We start from the raw sequence: 26,302 nt of genomic DNA on the forward strand, positions 1-26,302 counted from the left end.
ATGTGTAGCATCCCCTACTTTATACATAATGAATAACTAGGTAGTATATGATTTAATCTTAAAATATTTTATTAAGCACAGATAATAATGCAGGAATCCATGTAATAAAAAAACTTCAGAGAAAAAGCTATGTTATAATGAGTTACTATAAATATTGCACTTAAAATTCTTATTTTACATATATAACTCCTTAAAAAAATGGACAATTATTATAAATTAACATCTTCCAAGTAACTGGAATTTGGTATGTTTCAGATCAGATGGCTGTGCTGCAAATCTTCAACTTTCATATTCAGGATTTGTAACTGATGCCACTTTGTGCTGGAATGAGCTTAGGTGGGTACGAGGGAGGAAAGGGTAAGCATGGTCTTAGTGCTGACAGTCAGTGTTTTCATGACTTAAACTAAGTGAAAATTCTTTTCCAAGAGAGATGATAGAGTGCAGCTGCAGAGTTCAGTTTTAACATGTTCTATTTTTCAAGGCATTCAGGATCTTTTGGTTCTTAGTCTTAAAACTCATGACAAAGCTGTTGGGAAGGACTTTGCCTCTACCGTCTTCTTCTACTTGACCCATGATGATGTAGTTTAAACCTATAAAGGAAAGTATGATATTACAAGGCAGAACTCCAGGGCGTGATCTAGTAAGTATAGTTCTATATCTGTGGTCTGCATTCATTTTCACTCTGTTACCACTGTCTTGTGGCGTTTTTTCCTTCCTACCCAAAGCATATACAAAGCATACAATGAACCACAATTACATAAAAATCAAGTAGATAAGTAAGCATCTACTGTATAGTTAAACATACGGGAGATATTTTTTTAAGAAGATTTGTCAAATGAGTCTAAAAAACATTAGAAAGGCAGTATAAACACTGGATAACTTAGTCACTAACATCCGAAGAGGAATGCGTCTCATTAATTTTTGGATATTTTTTCATATGCTCAGTTTGTAGGGTAATGCACCTAATTCTTTCCATTCCCTTTTTCTCCCCCAGGTACGTAAACATACTCTAGAAATATATAGAGGCAGTTGGGTAAGCAGAGTGGACTTAATGCGTGATAAACCCTGGCTTTGGAGCAATCAGTTGGATTTGAGTATTTGCAAGGCTTAGAAAGATTAGAGATTTGCAAGACCTCAGGCAGGAAAGAGTGGTGTTATAGGGGAGTAAGCAGAAATGCACAAAGTTTAGATATTAAGTAATGGCTATTAAATAATTCACAGAGATTTAGGAAGAGAAACAAAAGTATATGGTTTGGAGCCAGCAGTCTACCTAAAAGGAGACAATTTGTTCCACCAAGGATGCTATTATGTCTCCCAGACAGATGTCTGGTTTCCAAAGAACTAAAGGTAAAAGAAAAAAAAATCTGACAAGGATTGTTCGCTTTGGTACTGCCCCCTTTGAAGTAATACTTAACATTTAGGACACCACTGGCATTTACGTGGGTTTTCTTTTTTGGTGATTATTAGATTATGTTGACTGTTTCCTGCTATGGCTCCATCCACGTATGTTCTCCTGTTTTACTGGTATGCGCAGGAGGAAAAGCTAATGACTGTTGTATTTTTTGCTTAGTTACTTCAGTGAAACAGCCTCAGTATTTCTTATAGCATTGTATAGGTTGCCCTTGTTATGTTTAACTGGCAATCTTTGTTGATCTACTCTGTAAAATAATACTGTTTAAAATAGCTATAGAAATACTAGCTGTTTACAGGTATAGAATGAGCTGTTCTATATTAATACTACTGGCATTGCTACAGCAAAGATGTAAATCTATACAGGAGAGAAGCAACAGGATAACACATTATTTTTTATTTGCTGTGACATACTGCACTTTCAGGTTCAGTATGCTGTTGTTTTTCCATTCTGAATAACCGCGTATGAAAACTATATCCAAAAATACATATATGTAAAAAACAAAATCAAACTGAGTTTCATTTGAGAGAGCTAAGTCAGATTTTACTTTCTGTCATGCAAGTATTAAAAACAATGTTTTTCAAACTCATTTGAACTGAGTCTCATCTTTTATAGGTAAAACTAAGAATGAAATACAAACCTAAATAACTAGTTGTTTGTGTCTTAATTTCATTTAAATATTAGTTGCTGATTATAGAATCAATTATTGTAATTCTGATTTTTGTGTTCGTAGAACAATTTTCAAAACTTTTATAAACAAACAAAGCAGTTATTTTGCTGTACTTACCTCTTCTGATGAGAGGACACTGCTTACATACTACAACAATCTTGGCACTCATACTCTTGCCTGCTTGCTGGATTGCTAGATTTCCCTCCTTATATACATTAATGATCGATATTGTTGCATGCAAACTTCCAGCACGCGTTACTGCTGTGATTACTGTTCCAGTTATTACTAGAAAAAAGACATTTGATACATTTTAATTAATCTTTTAGAAATAAATTTGGGGGACCATAGAAATTGAATTAACATATTAGTCCTTAATAAAGATGCAAATAATACTGGAAACAGTCTCTCAATATGTGGGTGATGCCAGTAATAAAAACTCACTACCGACAAATTTTGGTGGCACCAAATATAAAACTTTTCCTAGAATGCATCAATCATTGAGAAGCCCTGTCCTAAATTTTGATAATTTTAGTTAAGCACTACAACGTGATACTATTTTCAATGACTAATCTTAAAACAGTGGAGAAGATGAACTGAAAATACTCTAGCGCAAAGCTGAATTCCCGGCTCTCCTGCAGTCTCATGCTGCAGTGATTTCATTCTGCTTTAGGGTGCAGCCACTACCCTGGTCTGGTTTTCAGCAAAATGATACTAAGCTGTCCCCACTTCCTGAAACAGGAGACTTTCTCTAATCGCATGGGTTTAGCTATAAAATTAGAGTGAATTAGATTTAAAAAGAAAAAAAAATGGTTTGGGGACGAAGTTGTTGCATCCAAGTTGGCATACAGGATTAATGGTTGTAAGGCATCTTTTAAGGGAATTAAGAAGCTAAGTATTGATTTGGAAAAAGCCTCTGAGACATAACAGATCATCAGTGACAATGCTATCCAATTATACAGCAAACACCCTTTTTTATCAGTGATTAGTGTCTGTGGATGAAAAGCACTTTTTTAAGCTTCCATGCCTTATAAATTATTTTAGAAGTATTTTGGAAGTTTATAAACTGAGTTATGGAACAGTCAGCAGATATGGCATAAAATGTGTATTGGCCGGTTACAGATGAGTGAGGTGACGAGACAGTAATTGAATCAATGCTCTCCTACAGGAGGCTGCCTTATATTTAGTCATTTGGTTTTTAGATTGAGGAAGTATGCTTGTTTCAGACATACCTGCAGTGCCTATTTCAGAATATCTCCAAGAACGTTTTAAGTGATACACAGATACTAATGTCAGATACGCACATAAGAGGATGTAAAAACATCACTTATGTATTAATTAAAACTCAGAAATACATCTGGTAAAATTCCTAGATGTGTAAACATACAGTGTCAAGTGAGTAAGAAACAGACTTTGCTTTCTTACCAAAGTTGCTTGAACAGTAATTGCTTTCAAGAGTCCCACTCCTTTTACACTTTTGCTGACACAGGGCAACTGTAGGTTTCAAACCTTTTTGAAGAGCACATAATAAATTAAAATAAGATATTTTGAAACAAATGCAAGCAGTATGCTTGGGGAAATAAAAATCTGGATATGCACATAAACGCCACAATAACCATATACCCCTTTCCTGCCATCAACTCCAATCTTCTTTCCACGTGCGTTTTAATGGTATTACACAGTGGGATTTTTACAGAGAATGTTTGATTGTGCTGTGCTTTTAAATGTGTAACTTGTTAGTGTTCTTGCCTATTGTAATATAGTCCTTGTAGTACATTTTAAGTATGATAACATTAGATTACAGTAACATTTACTTCAGAGGGAGGGAGTGGACTTCTGTCAGAAATTACAGTGCTGTGATGGAAGAGATCAGAGTTCAAATTCCCATCTTTTTTTTCTAAATTTTTTACATAGCTTCATGACATGAAGTACTGTATAATTTTTATTGATGACATTGAAACACATTATAACGTGTGAATTATCTGCTTAACATTAGGGGCTACAGCTGCTTAGCACTAACTTACATTTCCTTTCTGAAACAATGCTTTGCTTAAAGACAAGTAAATACTCTCCTTCACACCAGCTCCTTAGGTTGCATATTAGTAGTCTCTGTACTTGATCTGGCTAACACTTTGCACATAAGGCTGTATTATTTTTAAGGTTTTAATGTCCTTTTCAAATTTGTTTGGAATGGGTCGATGAGGTCACAATTACTAGAAAGATGGAGCTGAGAGATGGACAGGTTAAAAAATAAATAAATCAGACAACCTACATAACCCTGATTTCCCCCGAAAGAAAATAAATTAGTTACGAAGAATATCTTGGCTTTTTTTCTTTAGAATGCAGCATTTTGCAAAAGTCTTAGCCTATAATTTCTGAAAAAGAGCTTCTGACTGATTACTTATTTATGTTCTTACAGTTCTCATTTATATTTATACTTCTCTTTTAATGAATTAACTGATTCTTTTTATGAAGATTTCTGAAATTCAGCTGAGTGGCAAACAAATTTATTTGTCTTCCGTGTACATCCATGACTGTTAGATCTTCCTGTTCATTATTTTGCCTTTCAAATCCCAAGTTTAAAAATTCATCCCCATATTTTTCATTGATGTGGGTTTTTGTTTTTGTTTGTTTTGCTTTGAATTGTTTGGTTTTGTTTTGCTCGTTTGTTTTTAGTCTTCATGTGATCTTCATTGGTGTTCAGTAAGACTTCAGAAAGCTTGCAGCATGAGATGTGACACCTCCAACACCCTGTCTCAGTTAATCAAGGCTAACTTTAAGGAGTCCTCTATAGTGAAAAAGAGCTGAATTACTTATCATTGGACTGCTAGTCACATCGGAATGATTTACAAGTCATTATGATTGCATGTTTTTCATGTTTATTTTCATCTATTTTAAATACCTCAGTCTCAGTATTTAAGCACCACAACTTCTTGGTTTCCTGCTGACAAGCCATTTCTGTCCTGACTTCTGATACATTTTAAGTACAGATCAGGTTCTGTTGCAAAACATCATAAATAATTTGGTTTTGTGCTATAACTGTATCTTAAACTGTTCTCATTCAGGTTATAGAAATTGTAAGAATTTGTCCCTTCAGTATGTCAGTAATGAGGTAGTTTTGGTAAGGCCTTCAGAGAAATCCTCCCCTGATCTTTCATATGTTCTGTTTGGTCTTAAATATAAAAGTAAACTTATTTTTAGTCTGACGTATTTCTTCATAAATTCTTGTCCCTGAAAATCTTTGAATAAAAACAATTCTGAGAGCATCACATTGACAGGATGTTGGCAGAATCTGAAGAGAGCTCAGGCGGCTTCCATAACAATTTATCTTAATAACTACATGAAGAGAAATATGGCCAGATTTTTACATATTAATTTATTTAGAAGAAAAAGTTCCTTGAAATAAAACTGTTTCCTGAAATATGTAGAACTTATTGTACAAAAGAATTTTCTTTACGTTTCTATGGAATTTGGTGAAAGATGCTCGCTAGTTAGCTGTCAAAAATTGAGAAGAGACAAGAATATTCTCTGAGCTGGAGTGAGTAACTGTTACAGTGAACTGGAGAGTTTTCTTTTTAATAATGTTAACTAGATTCTGTGTGCTCTCTTGAGTATATTAATTTTAATTAATTTCCTCAACATCTTAAATACTAACAAACCACGAAACTAACTTTTAATATACCTTCTGTTAATTTTTTCCAAAACCTTCTACTCCTGGAATACATTATTTTTCTAATCAAATAAATCCAATAAAAAAAAAATCTTACTTGATGTAGAAGGGGTTGTTGTGGTAGTAGGTGGAACTGTAGTTGTTGGTAACTTTTTTGGTCTAAATTTATAATGGCCAATAAAACCATCAGCCGTTAAACTTAAGTCAGATAAAAACTGAATGAGCAACTCATTTTTCTCAGATAGAATAGGCCTGGAATAGAAAAAAGTAACTTCCATTAGTTTTAATGTCAAAGCCAAAAACCATTAATAGAATTCTTGTCACAAAAAAAAGGTGCTTCATGTTTATTATTATTATAAATGCTCTATCTGCCCCCAGACTAATACTGAAATACATGTTCCTTTGCTAGCATGTCAGACACTGATGTTAGAACTGAGAACCTCATTCTGTTGAATCATAAACCTCTGATTCCTGAGGGTTATGTCAGTGTAAGTATCTTTAAATTCCTTTGTGGCTTCATTGCAGACTTCACTTACATGGAATGACGAGGGCTAGATTAATGCCTTGGGGAAATATAATAAAGAAATCCTCAATAGATAGCAGAGGTGAGTAAATGTTTTGGGGTTTTAAATCATTTTTTGTCTATTGAAAAATACATATTTGGAAGGTCTGAAGAAAATTAATTTGATGTTGGACTCTGGAATTGTTCAATAAAAACACTAAAAAATATTTGGGGTTGGTACTACTTCTGTGGACCCAGGTTTTACCAATGATTGGATACTGAGGCCTTAGAGAGCTAATGCTGTTACTTTGTTAGGATTTGAAAATTTGTAAACAAGCACTCTTCTGTGTGTTAATTTTCAGTTCATAAATTGTGTAGTATCTATTGTGACACTGTCTCTGGATTTAGATGTAGTGTGATGAGTCTTCATTCAAGACTACTGTTAGAGCAAACTGTATGGCATGCAAGTCTAGCAAAGGAACACTTCTCTTGTTCTTTTGAGCATTCCACAGACCTTGTCTCAATATTCATTTATAATTATTAACACAGATTATCTTGTTTGGAAAGAGGAAGAAAAATCAATATAGAGATAAACACAGAGGCAGAAGATACTTGAGAGAAGAAAAGAGAAAATGGTTTTAAGATGTATTTTCACTAAACTGACTTTGTTGCTTCTTCTCAGGAAATCTGACAGTGTTCATGAGCCTTTAGCAGGAGTTCTTCAAGATGCTTTTTAGGGCTTTTAGAGTAAAAACTTGTCATTATCTCCTTTTTCTTTTTTCCTTTTTTCTTTTTTTTTTTTTCCCCAGGTATTTCAGAAATCAGCTCACTGAGGGTTGAGTTTGACATAACCAAAAGTAAGTGCATGATTATCTGGAATTCCGATTTACAGTTACTGCGGTAATTGCACAGATTGATTTTCTTACCACAGTATTGATGCAGGCTGCAGAATTAGGAGGGGGGTTACCAGCTGTAGGAAAGCTTTGTTCTGCTTGCTGAACACCAGAAGTAAAACACCAAGTAATCTAAAAAATTTGACCGGTGTATACTATCTTTTTGAAAAAAGGCTTTTTGTCTCAAGGGTAGATGGTGTGTTTGTTTTTTAGAGTGATGATTTCTCCTAATTTATTATTATGATCTGTACTATTCATTTATGTAGTGTACGAATTGCACTCAGGAATCAGATATGTGGTTATGCTATGTGCTTCCTGGTCTACAGTTGGATCTCGGTTAATCTCTGCAACCACCAAATGAGTTCAAGGTATCTACTTTACTAATCTTTCTTAAGTATGCTGTTTCTGTTACAAAATGCCACATTACATTGTCTGTAACTACTGGTTAATGAGTTCCACCTTGTTTAATTGCTGTGTCAGATCCATAAATAATACTCTATATAGAAGTCCTCCTTCATGATTCAGTTTACATACCATGATTTCAGTATTTTTTACAACAGTGGTCCTGTCCTTACTGTTTTTCTGAACCCAGCTGATAAATTTTGGTGAGAATTCTGCAGAGCTAGTGGAAAATCCCCAAGAGCCATACTTTCTCCCTTTCCACTGGATACATAAGCTGTCTATATATTATTTTGTAAGGGAAAGTGACTATTCAAGCTCTGGATTAGATCAGGATAGTAAGCAATGCTGTCCTAAAACTTTCTTTCAGGAAACTTCTAACATTCTGTAACAGGAAATCTCATCTCTGAGCTATGTGGCCTGGGTCTGAGCCCAGACTTCTGCCCTTATTTACCTGTTGCACAAAGTCCATACTAAAATGACTATATTTTTGAAGCCCACTAGGGCTTTGGCAGACCAATTCACAGCTTTGACCTGCTGTGGGGAAAGATGCTGAGCCACAGTTGAGAGGTGGTTTAGGAAGCCACTCCTGGTCACCTCTCAGGGATTAACTAGCACTTCTTTCTTCTGTGTTGCTTTGTCAGCCAAGACCAAATCCTGACGGTTCAAAGCATACTGCACAGCTGGGCTATGTCTTAACCGGAAAGAGGCAACTAAGTCACAGGGACTGGAGGCCACCGGCTTCATTTTTGAAGGGGTGTTGTTCCCTGCTGTTTTTTGAGAACCAAGGGAAGGGTAAGATCTTGTAGAATTCACTTCTTACCTCAGCTGGAAAAGGTCTGCAATGTCACAACTTAAATAGGAAAAAGAGAAAGTTAAACTGGACTCTAATTGTGCTCTATTCAGGTAGGAAACTAGTCCGTGTACTCAATCGTCCTTTGGATCCAACTTGTGCTCAGCAAAACACCCATGGCAGGAAGGTATTTGTATGGAACATTGCTAGTTAAGTATTTCTAGGGGCAGATTCAGTTAGGTTATTTATTTTTTGTTTATTTTACAGGAGCTTAAAGGTAAATACCTTACTGATCTATGTTAAGGGTTCAGCTGTAAGGGATGGATTTGTAAAGTCACAATGAGGTTCTCATGCTATGCTTCTCAATGAGGTACCTGTCTACCTTGTTGTAAAGCACTAAATAACATTACTAACCTCTGTCATCTGCTGGCCATTGTGTTTTACTCTGTGTAAAATACTGGCATGTGTCCAGTAGAGTTCCCTTGGGGAAGAGTTTTTTTTTTTACTTCAGATGATGATTTTTTGTTATCTGATATATATACTGGTGCTTACAACATTCAGCTCAAATAAATGTATTGCCTGATTGGAGATGTATTCGATCTACCTGCAGTCATTCTGAGTGCCACGGCGCTGCAAGGCAACAATGCATGGCATCTTTTTTTCCAGGCAAAACTCTAAGCTGGAAAGTATGAAGTGGCTTTGCTATGGACACATACATGAGGCAAAAATGGAGGAGTTCTGAATGTCATTTGGCAAAGGGGTGGAAGTGGATGTCCAAGACTTGTAACCCACCTTCTTGCCTTATGGACTCTAATACTAACTCTGCCTTGCACGGTCTCCTTCCATACTACAGCCTTTGGGTTGGAGGCAATAAGGGAAGATAGTTCTACTTCTGCTAGTGAAGTTTGTCCTGCAAATAAGGAAGTGATTATGTATGTAACTACAGCTCAAATTTAGTCTCTTGCGTCATTTTAATGGCCTAAATTAACTAGCACTTCACAATTTTACCTGTAAGACTTTCTGGTGTCAGTATCTTTTTTACAGAGCAGGTTTTTAACTTTATTACAAGAAGACAGCACTGAACTTAAGCCTGAAAAGAATTATCTTTTCCAAATTGGAACTTGATGTTTAAAAAAAAAAAAGTGCAACTCCAGACCAAAAGCCTGAGGTGGCTGAAGGAAACTGAAGTTAATATATTTTAGGTGCAACACTGCCCTTAATTAAATCCTTACCAAATTTCAAATACATTTCTGTAGGGCTAGCCTCTATTTCTAGCATTTTCATGCTATTAGGTAATGATCAGAAATAGCAAGAGAAAGAGTATAGCTGCTGCATGGAGAAGAAAAGTCTTTTTAGAATTCTGCAGAATGTCTGCCTCCCCTCTTGTCTCTGGAGGGTATACCACATAACCTTAGAAAAAGAACCAACCAAAACCCAAAAAACCTCACAGTAAATCCCAAGAAAGACTGAGGCATGCACCTCCTCCCCTTATACCATAATTACTTGCTCTTGGGAATCAAACTAGCTGTCACTTCTGAGACTTAAATCTATTCACACACTTCCATGAATTTTTTAATAGCTTGTATTTCTTCATCCCCTTCATCTTGTAAAGCTACTCAGTTTTAAGATGCTTAATGGAAGGGGAACAAGGGAGGAAAAAAGTTAAAAATTACTAGCCTTGCTCAAAAAAGACATACTTTTTAAATAATTATAATCTACTATTGCTACTGTTCCTTGCACTGGGGCTGTTTCTTGGGCGTTGGAGAGGTGGGGCCATTATGGGGAGGTCTCGTGTTTATTTGGGGGTTGGGATTTTGAAAACGTTGGGAGTGGTTTTGTTGGTTTTTTTTAGCACAGGTGGGAAGGATGGTAGCAGCAGCAGTTTGACAGTAAAGCTGCTGAAAGCCTGTGGTGCCACCCAGCACGCTCATGTGCCAGGAGGGGACACACCTCGGCACAGCTGGAAGAGATGGTGAGCAGTGACACACAAGAGATGGTAAGCAGTGACGCATGGAGCAGCCGTGGAACATGCAGAAGGGGTGTGACTGAAGGTAACATGAGTCAGATCAAGTGAGTCAAGAGCCAAGGGACTACGGCGTTCAGCTGGATCCTGCACTTCAGCATCTACCATCAAAACACAGTAAGTGATGCTAGTGTTCAGCTAGCATTAATACTGGTATCATACCAATATCAGTAGCGTTACTGTTGGCATTATTAGACTGAGCTCTAATGAGCCTCGAGGGACAGGATAGAACAGGGGCTGGAGCCAGGGCTAGTCATGGAGGGACAGAGGAAAAGAGAAAACCTCAGGAGAGACAAGATACTAAACAACTCCTAGAAATGCAATTGGAGATAGAAAATGAGATATTTAAGGGAAAAAAAAAATATCTTTCAAAAGCCTAGTACAGAACCATTAGCAAAGTGACATATAGTGTTGTAAAGTTCATCATCAAAGACAGTTACTTACGCTGGTGGACTGTCTCCACAATACTTCCCAATCCTTTTCGCATCGTTGACTTCCCCACCATTAAACACTGCGACATAGTCATATCTGCAGTAGTTGTCTCTCTCCACATCAAACTTCTCAAACTTTAATTCTATTAGCTGCAGAGAAAGTGCAAGTAACTTACTAAGACTTTGGTATGCAGAATTTGAGCAGTACTTATAGTAAATGACCTCTTCATATGAACTACTAAATGATTTTTGCCTTCCATAAAGCAAAAGTCCTTAATCCACTTGATCGTGGATTTGGTATTTGAATCTCTCTAGCAAACACTTCAAAATAGGACCTTAGTATTCTATATAACATTTTGTTCTCAAGTATATGCAAATATAGCTTCTTGTAGTTATCTTTATGAGTGAATGTAAACTGAATAGTAATAGTTAGGTGTTGCACTGTTTTTAAAGAAACTAACTTAAATCTAAACCACAGAAAGAGGGCTATTAGTGCCATTGTATCACCCTAGATACGCTAACGAAAAAGCAAGGCCAAAGTTGGTAAGAACCATTTCACTGACTAGATCAAGAGCAGATTTTAAACCACTGCTCTGTGGTTGCAAATCCCCTATTTACTTGATGTAGAAATAAGAAGGTCAAACACAATAATATCAATAGAAAATTACTAAACAATAAGACTAAAACCAAGGGAAACTAAGTAGTTAAAGAAATAATGTTTCCATACAGAATTTCCATAAATGTTAGGGTTTCAGAAGTCCTAGCTGTGAACTAGTATAACTGTTATTTCTAGTACTGATGTTATTTTCTCCAATATAACTTGTAATTTATGTACTTTTCTACTCAAGAAAGAAAAACAATGGAAAAGAAATTGCAGGTATGAGTCTGAAAGTAAGTCCTGCAGCATGCTTTTCAGTTGTGTGCAGCAAGGAAGGAAAACACAACATAACTACATGAATGAAACAAAGGTAATGCCTACATTTAGGTTGCTTCTTTATATGAAGTACAACAGTATTTTTAATCATCCTCCAGTAAATAGCACAAATGAGACTTGAATGACAACACTGAATTGTGTTGGCTGTGGGTATGCAGGATTTCTCTTCAAAGGGCTGTCTCAAACAAGATGCTATTAAATGTTTTAAGACTACAAAGCCATCTGTAGATCACCTACATGTTAATTTACTAACATAGTAAAGGTGATCTTGTTCTACATCTGTAATAAAGGTAGCCTGCTATCACCTCATGTTTTAGTTTTGCCAGGATATGCTTTTGCACTATTGACATATAATGCATCATTTTGTTACCTCAAAAGTATAAGTAGCCCAGGGCAAAGAGAAACTTCAAGGACAGCAATTTGGTTTCTGAGACGAGCAAGAGGTTTGTTTCAAGAACCTTGTCACCAATATGGGAAAAAAATGCACTGTAAATGGAAGTACTTATCTCATTAATAGGCTTATGACCAAAAGATGGTATAGAAAGGAGTAATGCAAGTGGAAACAGAAATGCTGAATTTTTCCATACACAGGAAAAGCAGCATGCCATCATGCCTACTTTACTATTTATTGTTCATAAGTGCTCTTTGCACTAACAGAGAGGTATTTCATGATAGATTAGAAGCTCTTCACCATCATGAGGAGCTGCTCCATCTTCTGAAATAAATGAAGAAATTATTTGGTTATATTAGAAGCAAAACACTGGCTTGTTTTATTGCTCACATGCTTGTGAAAGGAAGTGGAGAAAGTGTGACCTAAACTTTGGCAAATGGGAGAGTGAAAAGCTTTTTATTTGAACTTGGAGAGAGATGCTTACTCACTACATTTTCAAAAATTGCTCTTGTTATTGTCAAAACTCTCCCCTGTTTGCATGCAAGCAACCACTTTTGCAGCACGTGAAAGATATATATTCGGACACATGGATTTATGGAGCAGGATGCTGAAAAGGCACAAGATAGTGCCTTAATTTTTATGCTTACATTTCCTAGATCTTCTCTACAAGCTTGGGAAGAGTTTTTAGGCTTATCTAGAGATGGCTGAAAAGAACTGACGTAATCTGCAGTTTAAAGATAAGATTTTAAAAATGACTGCCTCTCTATAGGTTTGTTAAATGACCTGTACCTAGCAAGCAAGGAATGTGGATTAAAGAGGAGAACAGGAAAGACTAAGCTGACATACTGCTTCAGTTCAAGGGGAAAAAATATCTTGGGAAATGGAAAAGTATGAAAGATCTGAAGAATATATTTATCTGGGGCAGCTTTTTTAGAGGATTATGGTCACGAGCAGAAGATTAAGGAGAAAGTTTTCTTTACATGTAGAGGAATGTAAAAAGCTGGAGATAGTTAAGAAAAGCAAACATGCTCGGTGACCAGGATATTCAATCACTGTAGAGTTTCTGCCAGGTTACAGAGCAGATGGCTCAGCAACAATCACAAAATGTGAAGCTAGGACTGAGACGAGCTCTACGGCATAGGGAACAACATGTTCTGGCCGTGTGTGGCAAACAGTGGCAAATGAGCCATATTTCTCTACTGTTAGATCTCTGAGTCTTACTGAAGTGGTAATGTACACTTGAAGGTGTCTGGCTAATTAAGCAATCATGTTATGAGATAAAGCCTTCAAAATATAAAATAAGACAAATTTTATGAATTGTACGTTGAAGATCCCTGTGCAAGACAGATCTGAATATATTCCCAGTACTGCGAGCGGAACCAATAAAATAATTTCTGCTTTTAATAAATTCAGTCAGCTCTACTCGAGTCCCTCTGTAACAAACAGCACTAATGCTGAAAATGCTACAGATGGAGTTAGACTTTAAACTTAGCGTTTGTCATCATCATGCCTGGTGCTGAGATGATCACCTCCTCGAACTTAATTTACATGATGTTTAGTTAATTAACAAAATCATCTTTAAAAGATCCTCATTAAAAGCCTCACCAGCCATAGCTGGTCTGAAAGTTTAATATAGGGGAATGTGTCAGCACACATAAACCAGCATGTAATGTTTAGTTTCCTCAAGTGAGCCTGGTCATGTATGAGAAAAAGGTGAGTACAGCTGGGGCTAGGTGGGCCCACACTACTCCAAATTTCAGCCAGTGTTTTCACTGTTGGAGTGCCATGCAAGCAGCACATCACATGCACGGGCTGTTGGCAACATGTCAACACTGGTGGGTAGCGGGAGGCGCGGGGCGATAGCGGCGCCTTACCTGGTTCTTCGGGGCGACGATGTGCCAGGAGCACGTAACTCCGGCTGGGTAATCCCGCTCCGGCCAGTTGGGCGTTTGGAAGGAGCCAGAAGGCTTCTCCAGTCGTCCCCCACAGTACTGATCTCCTGGAAGTACAGTACACCATGCAAAGTAGAGGCCAAAAGCAATGTGTGTGACCCAGTTGATGCGCTGGCTTCGCTGTGCCGGTGCCCAGGCACTGGTGGGGGGCCGTGAGGCCTCGGGGCAGATCTAGGCCAGGTCTGCTCCATGCTGGACTCAGACAGTTCTGCCCAGTTCCTGCTGGCCCCAATGGCTGAACCACAGGGTATGGCTGAGCCCAGCAACCCAGCTGGTGGTGCCTTGGGGAAAAGAGATTTAAGAAAGGGCAGAAAGATGAAGTGAAAGGGGGGGTACAGTGAGAACCAGCCCTATGAGCACCTGGGTCAGAGGAGGAGGAGGAGTTGGAGCATGGCTTCCCCACAGCCCCTAGTGGAGCCATGTGGAGGTGACAGTGTTCCCTGAAGGAACTGCCACCTGTGGAGAGCCCACGATGGAGCAAGTCATTTTTCTCTATATCTACTCCTCACAGTCCCAAATTACAAGCCTATATCAGGTATGTAATCTTTACTTATAATACCATTAGGAGTCTTTATTAAAGTGACTCTATCTTGTGATGGTTGTCTAATATGTTTTTCAGAAAGTTGTCCACACTGATGGAACTGGAAGGACTAATGAGTTAGCTGTCATCTGCACTACATCAGCCCAAAAACCTGTCTAGTCTGGTAGCAAAATACCAAAAGCCTTGAAATGAGTTAATTGGTATGGCAGGCACCCAGTAATATGACCTCCCTGTAATGTCACAGATTTACCAAGCAAAAGGTAATGCCTTTGTGTTCAATAACCCCTAAAAAGTTTTTCTTTCATACTTTTTCCTAATTGTTTTTAAACTTGATGTAGAAATTTTCAATCCGTGATGTCCCGTGGCACAGCACTCCACCACTTGACAGCTCATTAGGAAGAATCACCATTTCCTTTCCTTTGCAGCCACTTGCTCATCTGTCTCTTGTATTAGAAACAGTGGCTGTGTTCCCCATTCACTTTTTCCACACTGGCCATGACTTGAGGGCCCTCTCCTATACCCCCACTGAGCTTCTCTTTTCCAGCCTGAAGAGATCCATGAAAAGGTTTGGTTTTCATACTGTTTTCAAAAAAATGTTAAGTTTCTGTATTTTTTTTGTTACTTACTGAGCACTGGAAGGATGCTTAATTACTGCTTTTGTTATTATGCTCAATTACTGTTTTCATAAATTATTCTATTTCAAACCCATGATCTCATTCCTAAATACTACAGTCAATTCAGAGCCTGTCGTATACATGAAGTTAGGGTGTTTTCTCCCTTATTTGCAACGTTTATCTACATTGAATTTAATTTTATTGACAAGCTATTACCATATCGCTGCTAGATGCGGTCCTGCAATTCAAAATAGTCAGCCCTCCTCTTTGCTATTTTGATTAACTATTATGGGTAATCAATTATACTTCGCTATTTGCTAAGTAAGGTAATTAACGAATACATCGAGCAACACAATCCCTAATATTTCTAGCATCACATCTTTAGCATTAGTGTAGCTCTCCATAGAGTTGTACAGTTATATTTGTCTTCAGCACATACATAATTGACAGTTACCTCTTTCATGTGGTTCTGCTGCAGAAAACTTTGCAATGAATCCACTTCCAGCCGTATTAGCATCTGAAGTCATCTGCACCAACATTTTATTGCTGTTGGATACAAGGGCTCCTGGTTTCACAGTACCACAGAACCTGCCGATGCGTTGTCCATTGGCATGGCCGTTGTATATATCCACAAAATCATATCGGCACAAATTGTCACTTTCCAGGTCTAAATATCTAAAAGAAAGAACCACAACTTTTCCTTCTGGAACCTGCAGAGAGAGAGAGAGAGAGAGAGAGAGGGGGAGAGAGAGAAAGAGAGAGAGAGGTGTGTGTGTGGGGGATATATCTTGAGGTGTGACTGACACATACCTATCTGATCCCACTTTTTGCATGGATATTTTCATGTCCTTCTACTTTCACCAGTTAAGCTCTTTTTCCTCATACTATGCTCTAGTATGTTTTTTAAAATCATATTGGACCAATCATAAAAATAAAACTCTAGCCATCTCTGTTAGCATTATTGTCTATCTGATGCACTGTACCCTCTAGCCAGACTGTCATAGTTAGTTATATGCCTTCACCTCCCAGATCAGTTTGGCATGTTTCACTTCTCTGCTGAAAGTATTGCAATCAACCATGCAGCTCCCTGTCACCAAGTGAGGCTAGGAGGATAAGATTAATGAGATTTTTTTTTAAATACAGAAGAAGTAATTTACAATTTTGAGAAAATGAAATGGTTCTTGTTATCTTGCTGATGTGTCATATTATTTATCAACATAATTTACATTTGTAACTCCAAATGGAAACTTCACAGCTAATACTGTACAACCCTAATAGTCAGCTATCGGAGTGGGTTCATTTAGCATGAAAGCTGAAGTGAAAGAGTTATATTTGGAAAGAACATGTGAAACTATAAGCAGAGTTCAAAAAAAAAACAAAAACATTTGTGGGTGTCCTCAATATAGAAAAGAGTTTTGTTTTCTGAAATATCTGCGGAAACATAAGGCAAGGTAAATCTTCTTAAATGCTTGTATCTGTGGACATTGTGAAAGAGGCAAAAGTAGTGAAAAGGATGTAAATTATGAGAGCGTAATAGTTTACGAGGGGAACGCTTCCTCAGATAGACTTGCAAGCTTTTAAGAGCATAAGCAGCACACTGTGAAAACTATTCTAATGAGCACTCAACTCTATTTAACAGGACAGGAAGAAGGGAAACGGTATTTTAAAGTATAGAGGTAACTTAGGCAGAGCGTAATTATCTTCATTCAATTCATAGCCTGGTAGAGTGGTTACCAATTAAAATAATTGCAGCTGTTCTGTTTTACTGAGACATTGCTATGATTTTCAGCTTTAAATATATAACACACACTTAATATATCTGCAGTAAGTCCACATTTAAGGCACTTCATTTAAGAGTTCATGAATTTTTTTTCTTCTTAACAGTGACTTATTTTAAAACACCAGTTTGAGATAAACTAGAACTGAACTGTGCCTACATGAAATCATCAAACAGCATTGGAATTTTATGAGTCTCAGTTGTTAAAAATGCCTTGTCAGATGGAAGTGGATAGATGGAAGTGACTTCTTAACCACGGAAGAGAGTAATAATAGCAACAGCTCCAAACGTAATGAAAAACGTGCTGTATACATGCTAAGGTTACTTGCTCATGCAGATGCTTTTATGTCCAGTGCCAGTACTGATTCTGCAGGGCCGACTTCTGCAAGGGCTGTTCACATCTGTCCAGGGCCCATGCAGACACGGGCTGACCAGCCCCACAGCAGTTCACATTGTTGCACAGAATATAGTTTCAGAACATTTTCCTTTAATCCTTGTTCAAAGTTCTTTCCAAAACTGCATGCAGCTCTCCTGTGGTGACGTACATTATTACTACTACTACTACTACATTAAAACCACAAAACTCATTTAATCTTACCCAGAAATTCCACAGCATGATGACTATGTTTTAGGAAACTTTAAAGCCAGATGTTAGGTTTAACTGTCATGCTACTGAAATGAGCAAGCCATATAGCTGGTATAGGAAAATAACCCACATGTATATTTATTCAGCATAAGGCCAATATAGATGGGTGGACACTTTGTAAGACATCCTGTGAAAGCAATATGACTCCTTGAATCACTGCTCTCATAACTAAATGTCGTATTATTGCATTCACTTTTGTCTTGTGGTCTGAATCACCAAGAGGCATTAAGAAAAGAAGCGAAGAGGAACTGAGGATTCATGTCAGAAGACATGAATGTTATTTGTGGTTATACTACAAACTCTATGAGACAAAACAGATCAGTTAAAAAAAAATCTGGCTGTAAATTCAGTCAGATAAAGTTAGATTTAGGCAGCTAAATAAAAGCAGCTTTTTTATATTTTTTCTCTCCCCAGAAGTAGTAAACAGCTGTATATAAAATAACACATGCTCTTCTGGGGTTGGAACACTTGTTATTCTTAAGTCTACACAACTGGTACAATAGGAATTAAATAAGGTAACCTCTAAAGGTTATCATGTTTTAATTTAACACAGGCTGAGCTACTTGTCCAACACTTCCTACAACAAACCATGGTTTTCAGTGTATTTGCAGTTTTACTAACTTATCTTTAATGAGTTTCCCCTTTTTCTTCCACTGTTTTTGAAAGTTGAGCTGCTCTATCACGTTAGGTTAGTTTTATCAGTGCTTATGAGATTTTTCCCTACTTTCTCAGCTTCAGTTTCTTCTTTGAAGACATCTTGCCCCTCCCAGAGTTTGGAGAAGGAAGCTGAAATGTGAGAGGTGGCTCGTTCTGGGGTAAGAAACAGGCTTTTTGCTGTCCTTCTAGAAATGCGTTCTGGTTTATCCAAGTCATTATCCTTCAGTAATGCCAATGGGATCTCACTGACAGCTTTGCTGCATGAGCACATTGAGCCAGCACTGCTCTGCTAGTGCCAGCCTCACACCACTCACTTCTGCTGCCAGGCTTTCCCCTCCCTCCTGCTGCCCCAGGGGGGGCATTGAGAGAACCAGGACAGGGGACCGACTTGCGCTCAGGGGGGAAAGGAGGCTGGCAAAGCAGCCAAACTCTGAGTTGCCAGTCAACCATTCACTCAAGTCTTGGGCTTTAAGGTTCCCCTTCTTCTCTTTCCACCATTGACTATGTTATACTATACCACATTGCATTATAGATTTAATTACAGATTTTAGTCTCTCCAGCTTCTGTTAATTCAGTGTATTTACCTTGGCCAAGACTGTTCCCCACAGATGTACTCAGCCACATGGTTGTGTGTGTTCAACAAGGAACCCTTGCCAGACCTTAGTTGTCAGAATAATCCTTGCTCACATTTAGCTGAATTTGGGGAGATAAGTTATTTATGTATCATGTTTATATATATGTTCACACATACAAATGTGTGAACTCAGTTCCTTAATCACAGACGCTACATACTGTCATTACTATATAAACTAATGTTGCTTATTAAAATAATATTTGTCATGATTCACAAAAATAACAAATGTGTTCCATCATGTTAAAATGAATTGAAAGTTTGTGGTCTGACCAGATGACATGTGAGAGTGCAGATGATGGTAGTTCCACATTCTGGCAACAGCCACACCAGTTAGCAGCTATTCCCAAGGAATCTCGCCCTGAATATAGGCATCTTTGCGAAACAATACATTTATTTGACTTCTACCATTTCCTTTTTAAAAAGTTGAAACTAATGTGTTAAAATCTGCCAGTGTTTATCCGAAGACATCAAAAATATTGCTCCATGAGAAACCCAAAGGGAGAAAGCACAGGCCAGCATGACTCAGTTTTGTTTACTCTGAGACACATCTGAGCCTTATGCAGTAAGAAGATGGGATACCTCAGAGAAGGAATTGGAAGGAATTGTAGCTCTGTTCTTAAAAAGAAAGAGGAATCAAAGGAAGAAGTGATGCCTTCCCTGCAGGGTGTGCCTTATTTTTCTGTTTTATCCATCCAGCTGGTATCTCACAATAGCAGAGCCACAACGTCTGCCCCTCCTTGTCAACTGAGTGTGACCGACCCATACTTGCCCTTGGCTTTTCTTCTTATTTGATTCTCTGGACTTTTTTAGGATCAGATATTATGACACTGAACTCACATGAAGGATGCCACTTCTTTTCACAAACTTGCAGTACTCCTATAGTAGGTTAAAGGAAAAGAGCAGTCCCTGAATTTTTAGGGAGAGTTGTTCTAGAGTGTAATGCCTATAAATCATCTGTATAGATTATTAACTTCTTAGAAAGGGTGGGATTATTTCAGAAATATACAACTCACCACAAAATAAGGTTCCCAGATCTTTTTTTTGATTGCCATTCATTATAGGCATTTCATGTAATCTTAATCAAAATTCACTTACATTTAACGTACTTGAGCTGTTTTTCTGTTGTTATTCTGACTGAAAACAAAGCTTTTTCATGATTGGGCCTCTTTAAGTATCTGGCAAGATACTCACAGTGTCCCACTCTTCCAAGTTATGTATTTGAGATTATTTGCTTTGGAAATAACCTTTTGTTGGTGAAAAATCCTGAAATGCCAACCTTCTGAGAAAATATTTTGGCTGATTTTTAAACCTATATTGTAAATGTTTACTATCAAAATGCTGATTGTATGTTTTGCCACAGCAGTCCTAGGTAACTTTCAAAAACATACCAGCTACTTTCAAGCCAAATATATTGGCTGTCTCTGCTGAGAATGAATATGAAAGATATTTGGAATTACATCCTGGGAAGAACCATAGTTCCTGCCCAGTCCCTTGTTCCCTAACTCCATCATCTCCAGCCACAAAGGAACAATTTAAAAAAATCCTATCAGTTTGCTCTCCCTGGCAAAAGCACAATATTATGTTAAACTATGTCTTTTCAATCCATACAACCATGGGTAAAGACCTGTTCTCTACTAGGAGGGAAGTTGCACAACTATATGGGAAAACAAATGCTTAAAATGTAGAGAAAACGATTCAAAATATTTCAGTCCCCCAGGGCAGATTGCCAATGCCCTGATAAGTAAAAATTTTCAAACCCTGCTTATTGTCAGCAAACCTGCTGGAACACAGCTCTCGAACCTATAAATATATGACCTTATGTAACTCTGACGGTCTTAGGTATCATTTTTGCATATAAAAAAAAGTTGTTAGACTTTTAAGAGAACTACAGTCTGCCAGAAAAAGACAGGACAGTAATCCAGATTCTTGGACTATGTGACACATTTGTGTGAGGTGATGGCCAAGAAAGGATTACAGAGTATTAAAAGTAAATGTATATGTCATTTTAGATAAAGCTATATATGTTACTATAGGAAAGGAAATAGCTGTACAAATGACTTCTTAGCAAAGCCAACTAAAAGCTGCTGGGTAGTCTGCCAAGGTTGTAATATAACCACAAGCATGTGCTGAACACTTCTTAGAGCTCTTAGAATAGAGAAGCTGTTTTCTTTAGCCAGCTGAAAAAGTCCCAGTCTCTTGAAATAACAGAACCATAACTGAGTTAGAGAGACTCTTCTAGCTCTAGCAAACCAGTTGGAAAGATTTCAGCTGACACCTGAATGCTACATTGCTTTATCTGTATTACCCGTAACATTTTCTAAGCCTACTTTCTTCTAAAGAATGAATTAGCTGTCACCACCTCACTGGGGATTTCTTCTCTAGAAGATGAGATCCTCTAGTTGAGAAAACAACAGCCTCATGCTTCTTGTGACCCAGATGCAAAGTGAATTGATGTCTCTCCAGTCTTGCAGACTTGTCAGATCCTGCATGAGGCAGAGGGTTTTCAGTAAGGGAAGGTGCTCGCAGCCTTTGGCTAAAACTGACAGGCAAAAGCCTTAGTCACCTTCCAAGATCAGATGCTAAATGAAGCCTAACATAGTAACTGCAGCATATTTCTTCATGGCAGTGTAATTTGCTTTCCTATTTGGGTGCTACTGCAAACTGGTCTGAGCCTCAGCCATATCTGGTGAAAGGATTTTGTTGTTCAAAGTCAGGCTAGCCGGGTCCTTAAGTATACCACTTCCCCTTGGTTGGGTAAGTCGCTTTCTTTTTACAGAAGGTATGGACTGAGTCTTCCTAGTTATCATAGTCTTTGCCTTCCATATATCCTTGCCTGCACATCCAAAACACAGTGTTCTGCACAATTCACAGGGAAAAAAAAATCAGCCTGGCATAGTGAACAGCAGTGTCTAAGGTACTGCAGTTGTGCAGCTCTTCAACATTGGGTGAGCTACAAGAGGGTAGGCGTACATCAGTCAGAAGGGCAAGAGTAAATGGCAGCACAGCAGCAAAGTAAGAGTGAGGATGACTGTGAAATGCCAGAAGCCATCGAGCTCCCTCCTGTGATCCATAGAGCCTGAGTGCAGGCACAGCTCTGCTACAGCTTTGTGGTAAGGCTGCTCACATCTGTGCAAGGCTACCCTGGATGCTCACATCTTGCTGGCAACAGCAGCATTAAGTCTGCAATGAAACCAGTTGGTGTGGATTCTTTAAATACAATTGTTCTCTTCTCCCTCTACTTCCAGTAGAGGATGAAGGGCAGATCCATAGGATCCATCAGTAAATTCTTTTTCAGGGCTGCTTCCATTTGTAGTCTGAATTTTTTAATGGTAAAAAAATAAAATAAAATTACACTCTAGTCACCAAAATGATAATTTTCCTCCAGATTCAATTTTGAACTTTTGAAGATCCAATACCAACTTATATTGATAAATTAACTTTGATTATTTTTCCTTCTATTTAAGGCACGCATGCATGACTCCAAATAGAATTTGTCTGCTCTTTGGATTGTAAACTGGGCCACGCTAATTGCTGTTATCTCAGCCTCCTCAGACAGCAGGAAGCATGTTTGTTTACAAGCATATGCTACATCTCACATCGTACTCTTCCGGATAATGCCAGTCACAGATTAAAGGTAACCTTTAACTTGGCCCTAATAATAAGGCAACATAAAGGTGCAGTAGGCGGCTGCTGCAGCTTCACTGGTATCCTTCAGATAAAATGATTAAAATTACATCTTTCATTTGGTACAAGAGTCATTTAACAGAACACTGTAAACAGATCAATGTCTCTTGCTTTGCGTCAGCATCTCTATAGTAGCAAGAGACAATTATCGTCTAGCATCCTATTCAACAGCCATCACCTAGCTTGTAATGCGGCCTTTAAACTAAGGTCATCTTCGTCTTCAACACAGAGACTCATTTTTTTCATACTTTTTGTACTTCTTTTTCTTCTGTCAAGTCCACATTCTAGGCCTGAATGTCACAGTAGGTCTAAGTGAACTGTGCCTAAAAAAGAGGGGAATTTCGTGGGCAATTTTGGAAGGTGCAGTTTAGGCAGACGTGAGGAAAAGTAATGTTTATTCAGAACTCTTTCTCTGAGTTTGTGGACAAGGGCACATCCAGCACTGAAGTGTTTAGTTCTAGCTGCTTAATGCTATTTGCTGCTCACGAATGCTATGTCTCTGCCCTACAGCCTTATTTCAGCATCAAAATGTCAATCATACCATATGCTTTTGCACGGTCATTTTTAAATGTAACACCACTTTCTTACTGCTTTGTCAGCTTGCTGTATGCCAGACTCACTTGTGCTGGCTGGTAGAACAGTGTTATTAGCGTGCTACAGGTAAACCTGTTGACAGTATTTTTGGTTTTGCTTGAAACTTCTCCTGTTTCTTGTTGCCAACAAATTTTGCTTTTCTGATGCCTTACATTATCTACACCTTAAAGCTTTACTTTAATCCTTTTGGTCTAATGGTCTAACTATTGATTTCTGTAGTGATGGGAAGGGTACATACTTGCTTTTAAGGGAGTTGATTTTAAAACCATTAGAGGTGTTTCTGTGGAAGTCTATTAAATTTTGATTCTGCTAATAGACAAGGTCAGTTCTACACTGCACCTTTCAGCAACTGTCATCATATTAGAGTAACCCTAAAATGCTCCAGGTAGTTGAGCTGCTCTGAGTTATTGAGGTCATTACCGCACACATCTGCTATCCCATATGAACCACTGGCATTAACAACAAGCAGCTCTTCATCGAATCACAGAATCACTAAGGTTGGAAAAGCCCTCCAAGCTCATTGGGTCCAACCATCCCCCTACCACCAATGTCACCCACTAACCCATGTCCCCAAGCACCACATCCAACCTTCCCTTGAACACCCCCAGCCACTGTGACTCCACCGCTTCCCTGGGCAACCCCTTCCACTGCCTGACCACTCTTCCAGCACTGAGTTCGTGACAGTAAAGACTCTTACTGTGATCTTCCAAGTGCATTTGCTGTTCGGAGGGTAGACTCCAGGAAACCCTTCGCTCCCAATAAAGCCCGACTCTCCAGACACAACTCCTCCACATGCAAAGGTAGGCCTGAGAACAACAAGAAAAAAAAACCACCTTTCATTTACTGTTTGTGTGCCAGCAAAGCTGGAAGGGACAAGCACCGAGACGGAGCCCCGGGCCTGCCCCTCCTCGCTGCCCCGGCTCTCAGCCCCGCTGCCCAGCACGGGGCCGCCCTGCGGGGCACCGGGGGCTGCGGTTGGGGTGCTGGGGGTGCCGGGGCGCCCGCTGGGTGCCGGCCGGGTGCCGGCGGTACCTGTGCGGGGCGGCCTCGGGGCGCGCCGCCGCCAGCAGCGGCAGGAGCAGCGGCAGCAGCGGGGCGGCGGGCGGCATCCTCCGGCGGCGGCGGCGGGGCAGCGCTCTTCGGACGCCCGCTCTGCCCCGGGGCCGGGGGAGGAGGAACAGCCTTCGGCCGCCCTCCGCCCCCGGGGCAGGGCAGGGTAGGGCCACCCTCCGCCCTTTTTTTCCCTCCCTCTTTCGCCGGAGCCGCCTCCCTTTCCCGTGGGGCCGCTGCCCGGGGGTCCCGGCGGTGCCGCGGCGCTCCCCGCATCCCCACGCCCTGGGGACGCGGCTGTCCCCGTCCTCAGGTGGCACACCGCGGCGGGTTGTCCCCGGAGTGAATGAACGCCCTGTCACCGCCTGTGCGGCCGTGCGTCGAGACGTGAAAAATAGCAATGCTACTTTAACGCGTCTTTATTTCAGTTCCAAAGTAAACTTCGAATGCTGCGTTTGGGTTGCCGGTCGGGAATCCTGACCTATTTCAGGAGCAGTTTCACGCCGGCTGTGAAAGATCCTCTTGAAAGGGCAGAGCTCGCAGCCCGGCGTTCAATACTGGTACGTCTGTGGGACAAGGGACAAAGGTGTTTGAGAAAGAAATGCAAAATTAAGCCAGCGTTCGTACTGAACACGCTTGACGCTTTTTAAAAAATGGTTCCTGAAACCACGTTGTTAGTGCAGTTGGATGGTGACATAGGTTATCATGTCAATAAATGATAACTTACCTGTTAAGGATTGTTTAAAGAAGAGCCTGCCCTTTTTGCACGAAGTGAAGAAGCTCAGTTTGTAGTAATGTGTTCAGGTGTGGCCAACTGGAGGAGCAAAGAGTGGAGGAACTAAACCAGTTCTGCTGCATGGAAGGTACTGCAGTTGTCGTTTGCAAGGCAGAATGCAAACCTATTCTCTCTTTTGAGAGAGGAAAAAAAAAACAGAAAGAGGATGCTGCAACTTAACACATATAATACCTGTACTGTCCTTTCTGCAGTGCTGGATGAGGAAAGCAGTAGGGTAACCTGGATCCATGCTTGCTAAATTTATAAAAGGATTTGTGTGGGAGAGGAGCAGCTGCTATGGGGAGGTCCTGGATCTTTGGAAGCAGCCTGCAAGACAGCTGGTAAGAGGTGCCACCAGGCTTCCTGCGTGCATGGAGGCAATGGAAGGCAACAAAGAACAGAGCTTGAAGTATGCATGGGTTTTGCAGAGGCCTGGGTTTCTTATGGGCACGCTTATGTCAGCAGCAGAATGGCAGGGCCTGGCCTGCAGCCCTGGGGAGGGGGCAGCCCCACAAACCCCTGTGGGGCTGGAGGAAGCAGTGGCAAGGCTGACTGAAGGACTGGAGTAAGGAGGTACAGTCCAAAAAAGCAGGCCGTGGGGACAAAGATCCCAACATGGTCAGAGCTGAGATTACATTTGCAGCTGTGTTTTGAACTGATATAAAATGACAGAAATGAAAAGTAAGTCACCCAAAAAGAAGAAAATTACTTAGTCCATGACCAACAGGATCCCAGCTATGCAGCCAGAGCCACTGGGTACTATACTGAGTTTAGTTACGAAGGTAATTTAATGTTTGTAAAAATTGCTAGATAGGGAAGTCAGTGTGTGCCACGGCAAGTTGTGTGAGCCACATACCACAGACCCATGCATTCCCCACTGCTCCTCTATGATTGTCAGTGTTTTTGAAGTCAAGAGAAGACCCACTATTTAAAAACGAGAAAATATTTCGGGCCTTATACCTGCTGAAGAGCTGGCCTCTGCACAGAACCACCACCATAGGTTGCTAGTTCCAATGGATTACGCGTTCAAAGATCTTTTACATGTGGTTGCTGTAGACTTAACCTCTTCTGAAGTTAGTTTTAAACTTCTGAACAATTCCTGTGATAACAGCCTCTTGATTACTATCCAAAAAGACCTACAGATCTGTGCAGGAAAGGGAAAATTCAGGGCTGCTGAGCAAACTGACACAGTGAGCAGGCTGCGGGGGAAGCCGTACACATTCGCACACAGCCAGTGCAGCAGGCTCCTGGACCTTTGCTGTCT

General features: G+C 39.6%; 1 protein-coding gene across 1 annotated transcript; it reads right to left on the minus strand.

Moving 5' to 3' along the window:
* Positions 1–51: 51 nt before the first annotated feature.
* PCOLCE2 (procollagen C-endopeptidase enhancer 2) lies at positions 52–24,463 on the minus strand. Its single transcript, XM_080605337.1, has 9 exons — positions 24,246–24,463; positions 23,911–24,019; positions 15,676–15,931; positions 13,989–14,113; positions 10,803–10,939; positions 5,846–6,000; positions 3,504–3,587; positions 2,199–2,366; positions 52–590 (listed from the first exon to the last, which is right to left on the minus strand). Exons 1-9 carry the CDS (start codon positions 24,320–24,322, stop codon positions 460–462), a joined length of 1,242 nt encoding a protein of 413 aa, XP_080461463.1. The 5' UTR covers positions 24,323–24,463; the 3' UTR covers positions 52–459.
* Between the last annotated feature and the right edge of the window lie 1,839 nt (positions 24,464–26,302).

Source organism: Anser brachyrhynchus (genome assembly GCF_964034855.1).
Source record: "Anser brachyrhynchus genome assembly, chromosome: 9".
NCBI classification, from domain to species: Eukaryota; Metazoa; Chordata; class Aves; order Anseriformes; family Anatidae; genus Anser; species Anser brachyrhynchus.

What these genes read in the sequence shown, in the direction of transcription:
- PCOLCE2 (XM_080605337.1), bottom strand. Translation starts at nt 24,322, where the DNA reads ATGCCGCCCGCCGCCCCGCTGCTGCCGCTGCTCCTGCCGCTGCTGGCG. An exon ending in AGCAGAACCACATGAAAGAG is followed by an intron (nt 14,114 to 15,675) that starts GTAACTGTCAAT and finishes CTGTACTTCCAG; the next exon opens with GAGATCAGTACTGTGGGGGA. An exon ending in AACAACCCCTTCTACATCAA is followed by an intron (nt 3,588 to 5,845) that starts GTAAGATTTTTT and finishes CTCTTCAAAAAG; the next exon opens with GTTTGAAACCTACAGTTGCC.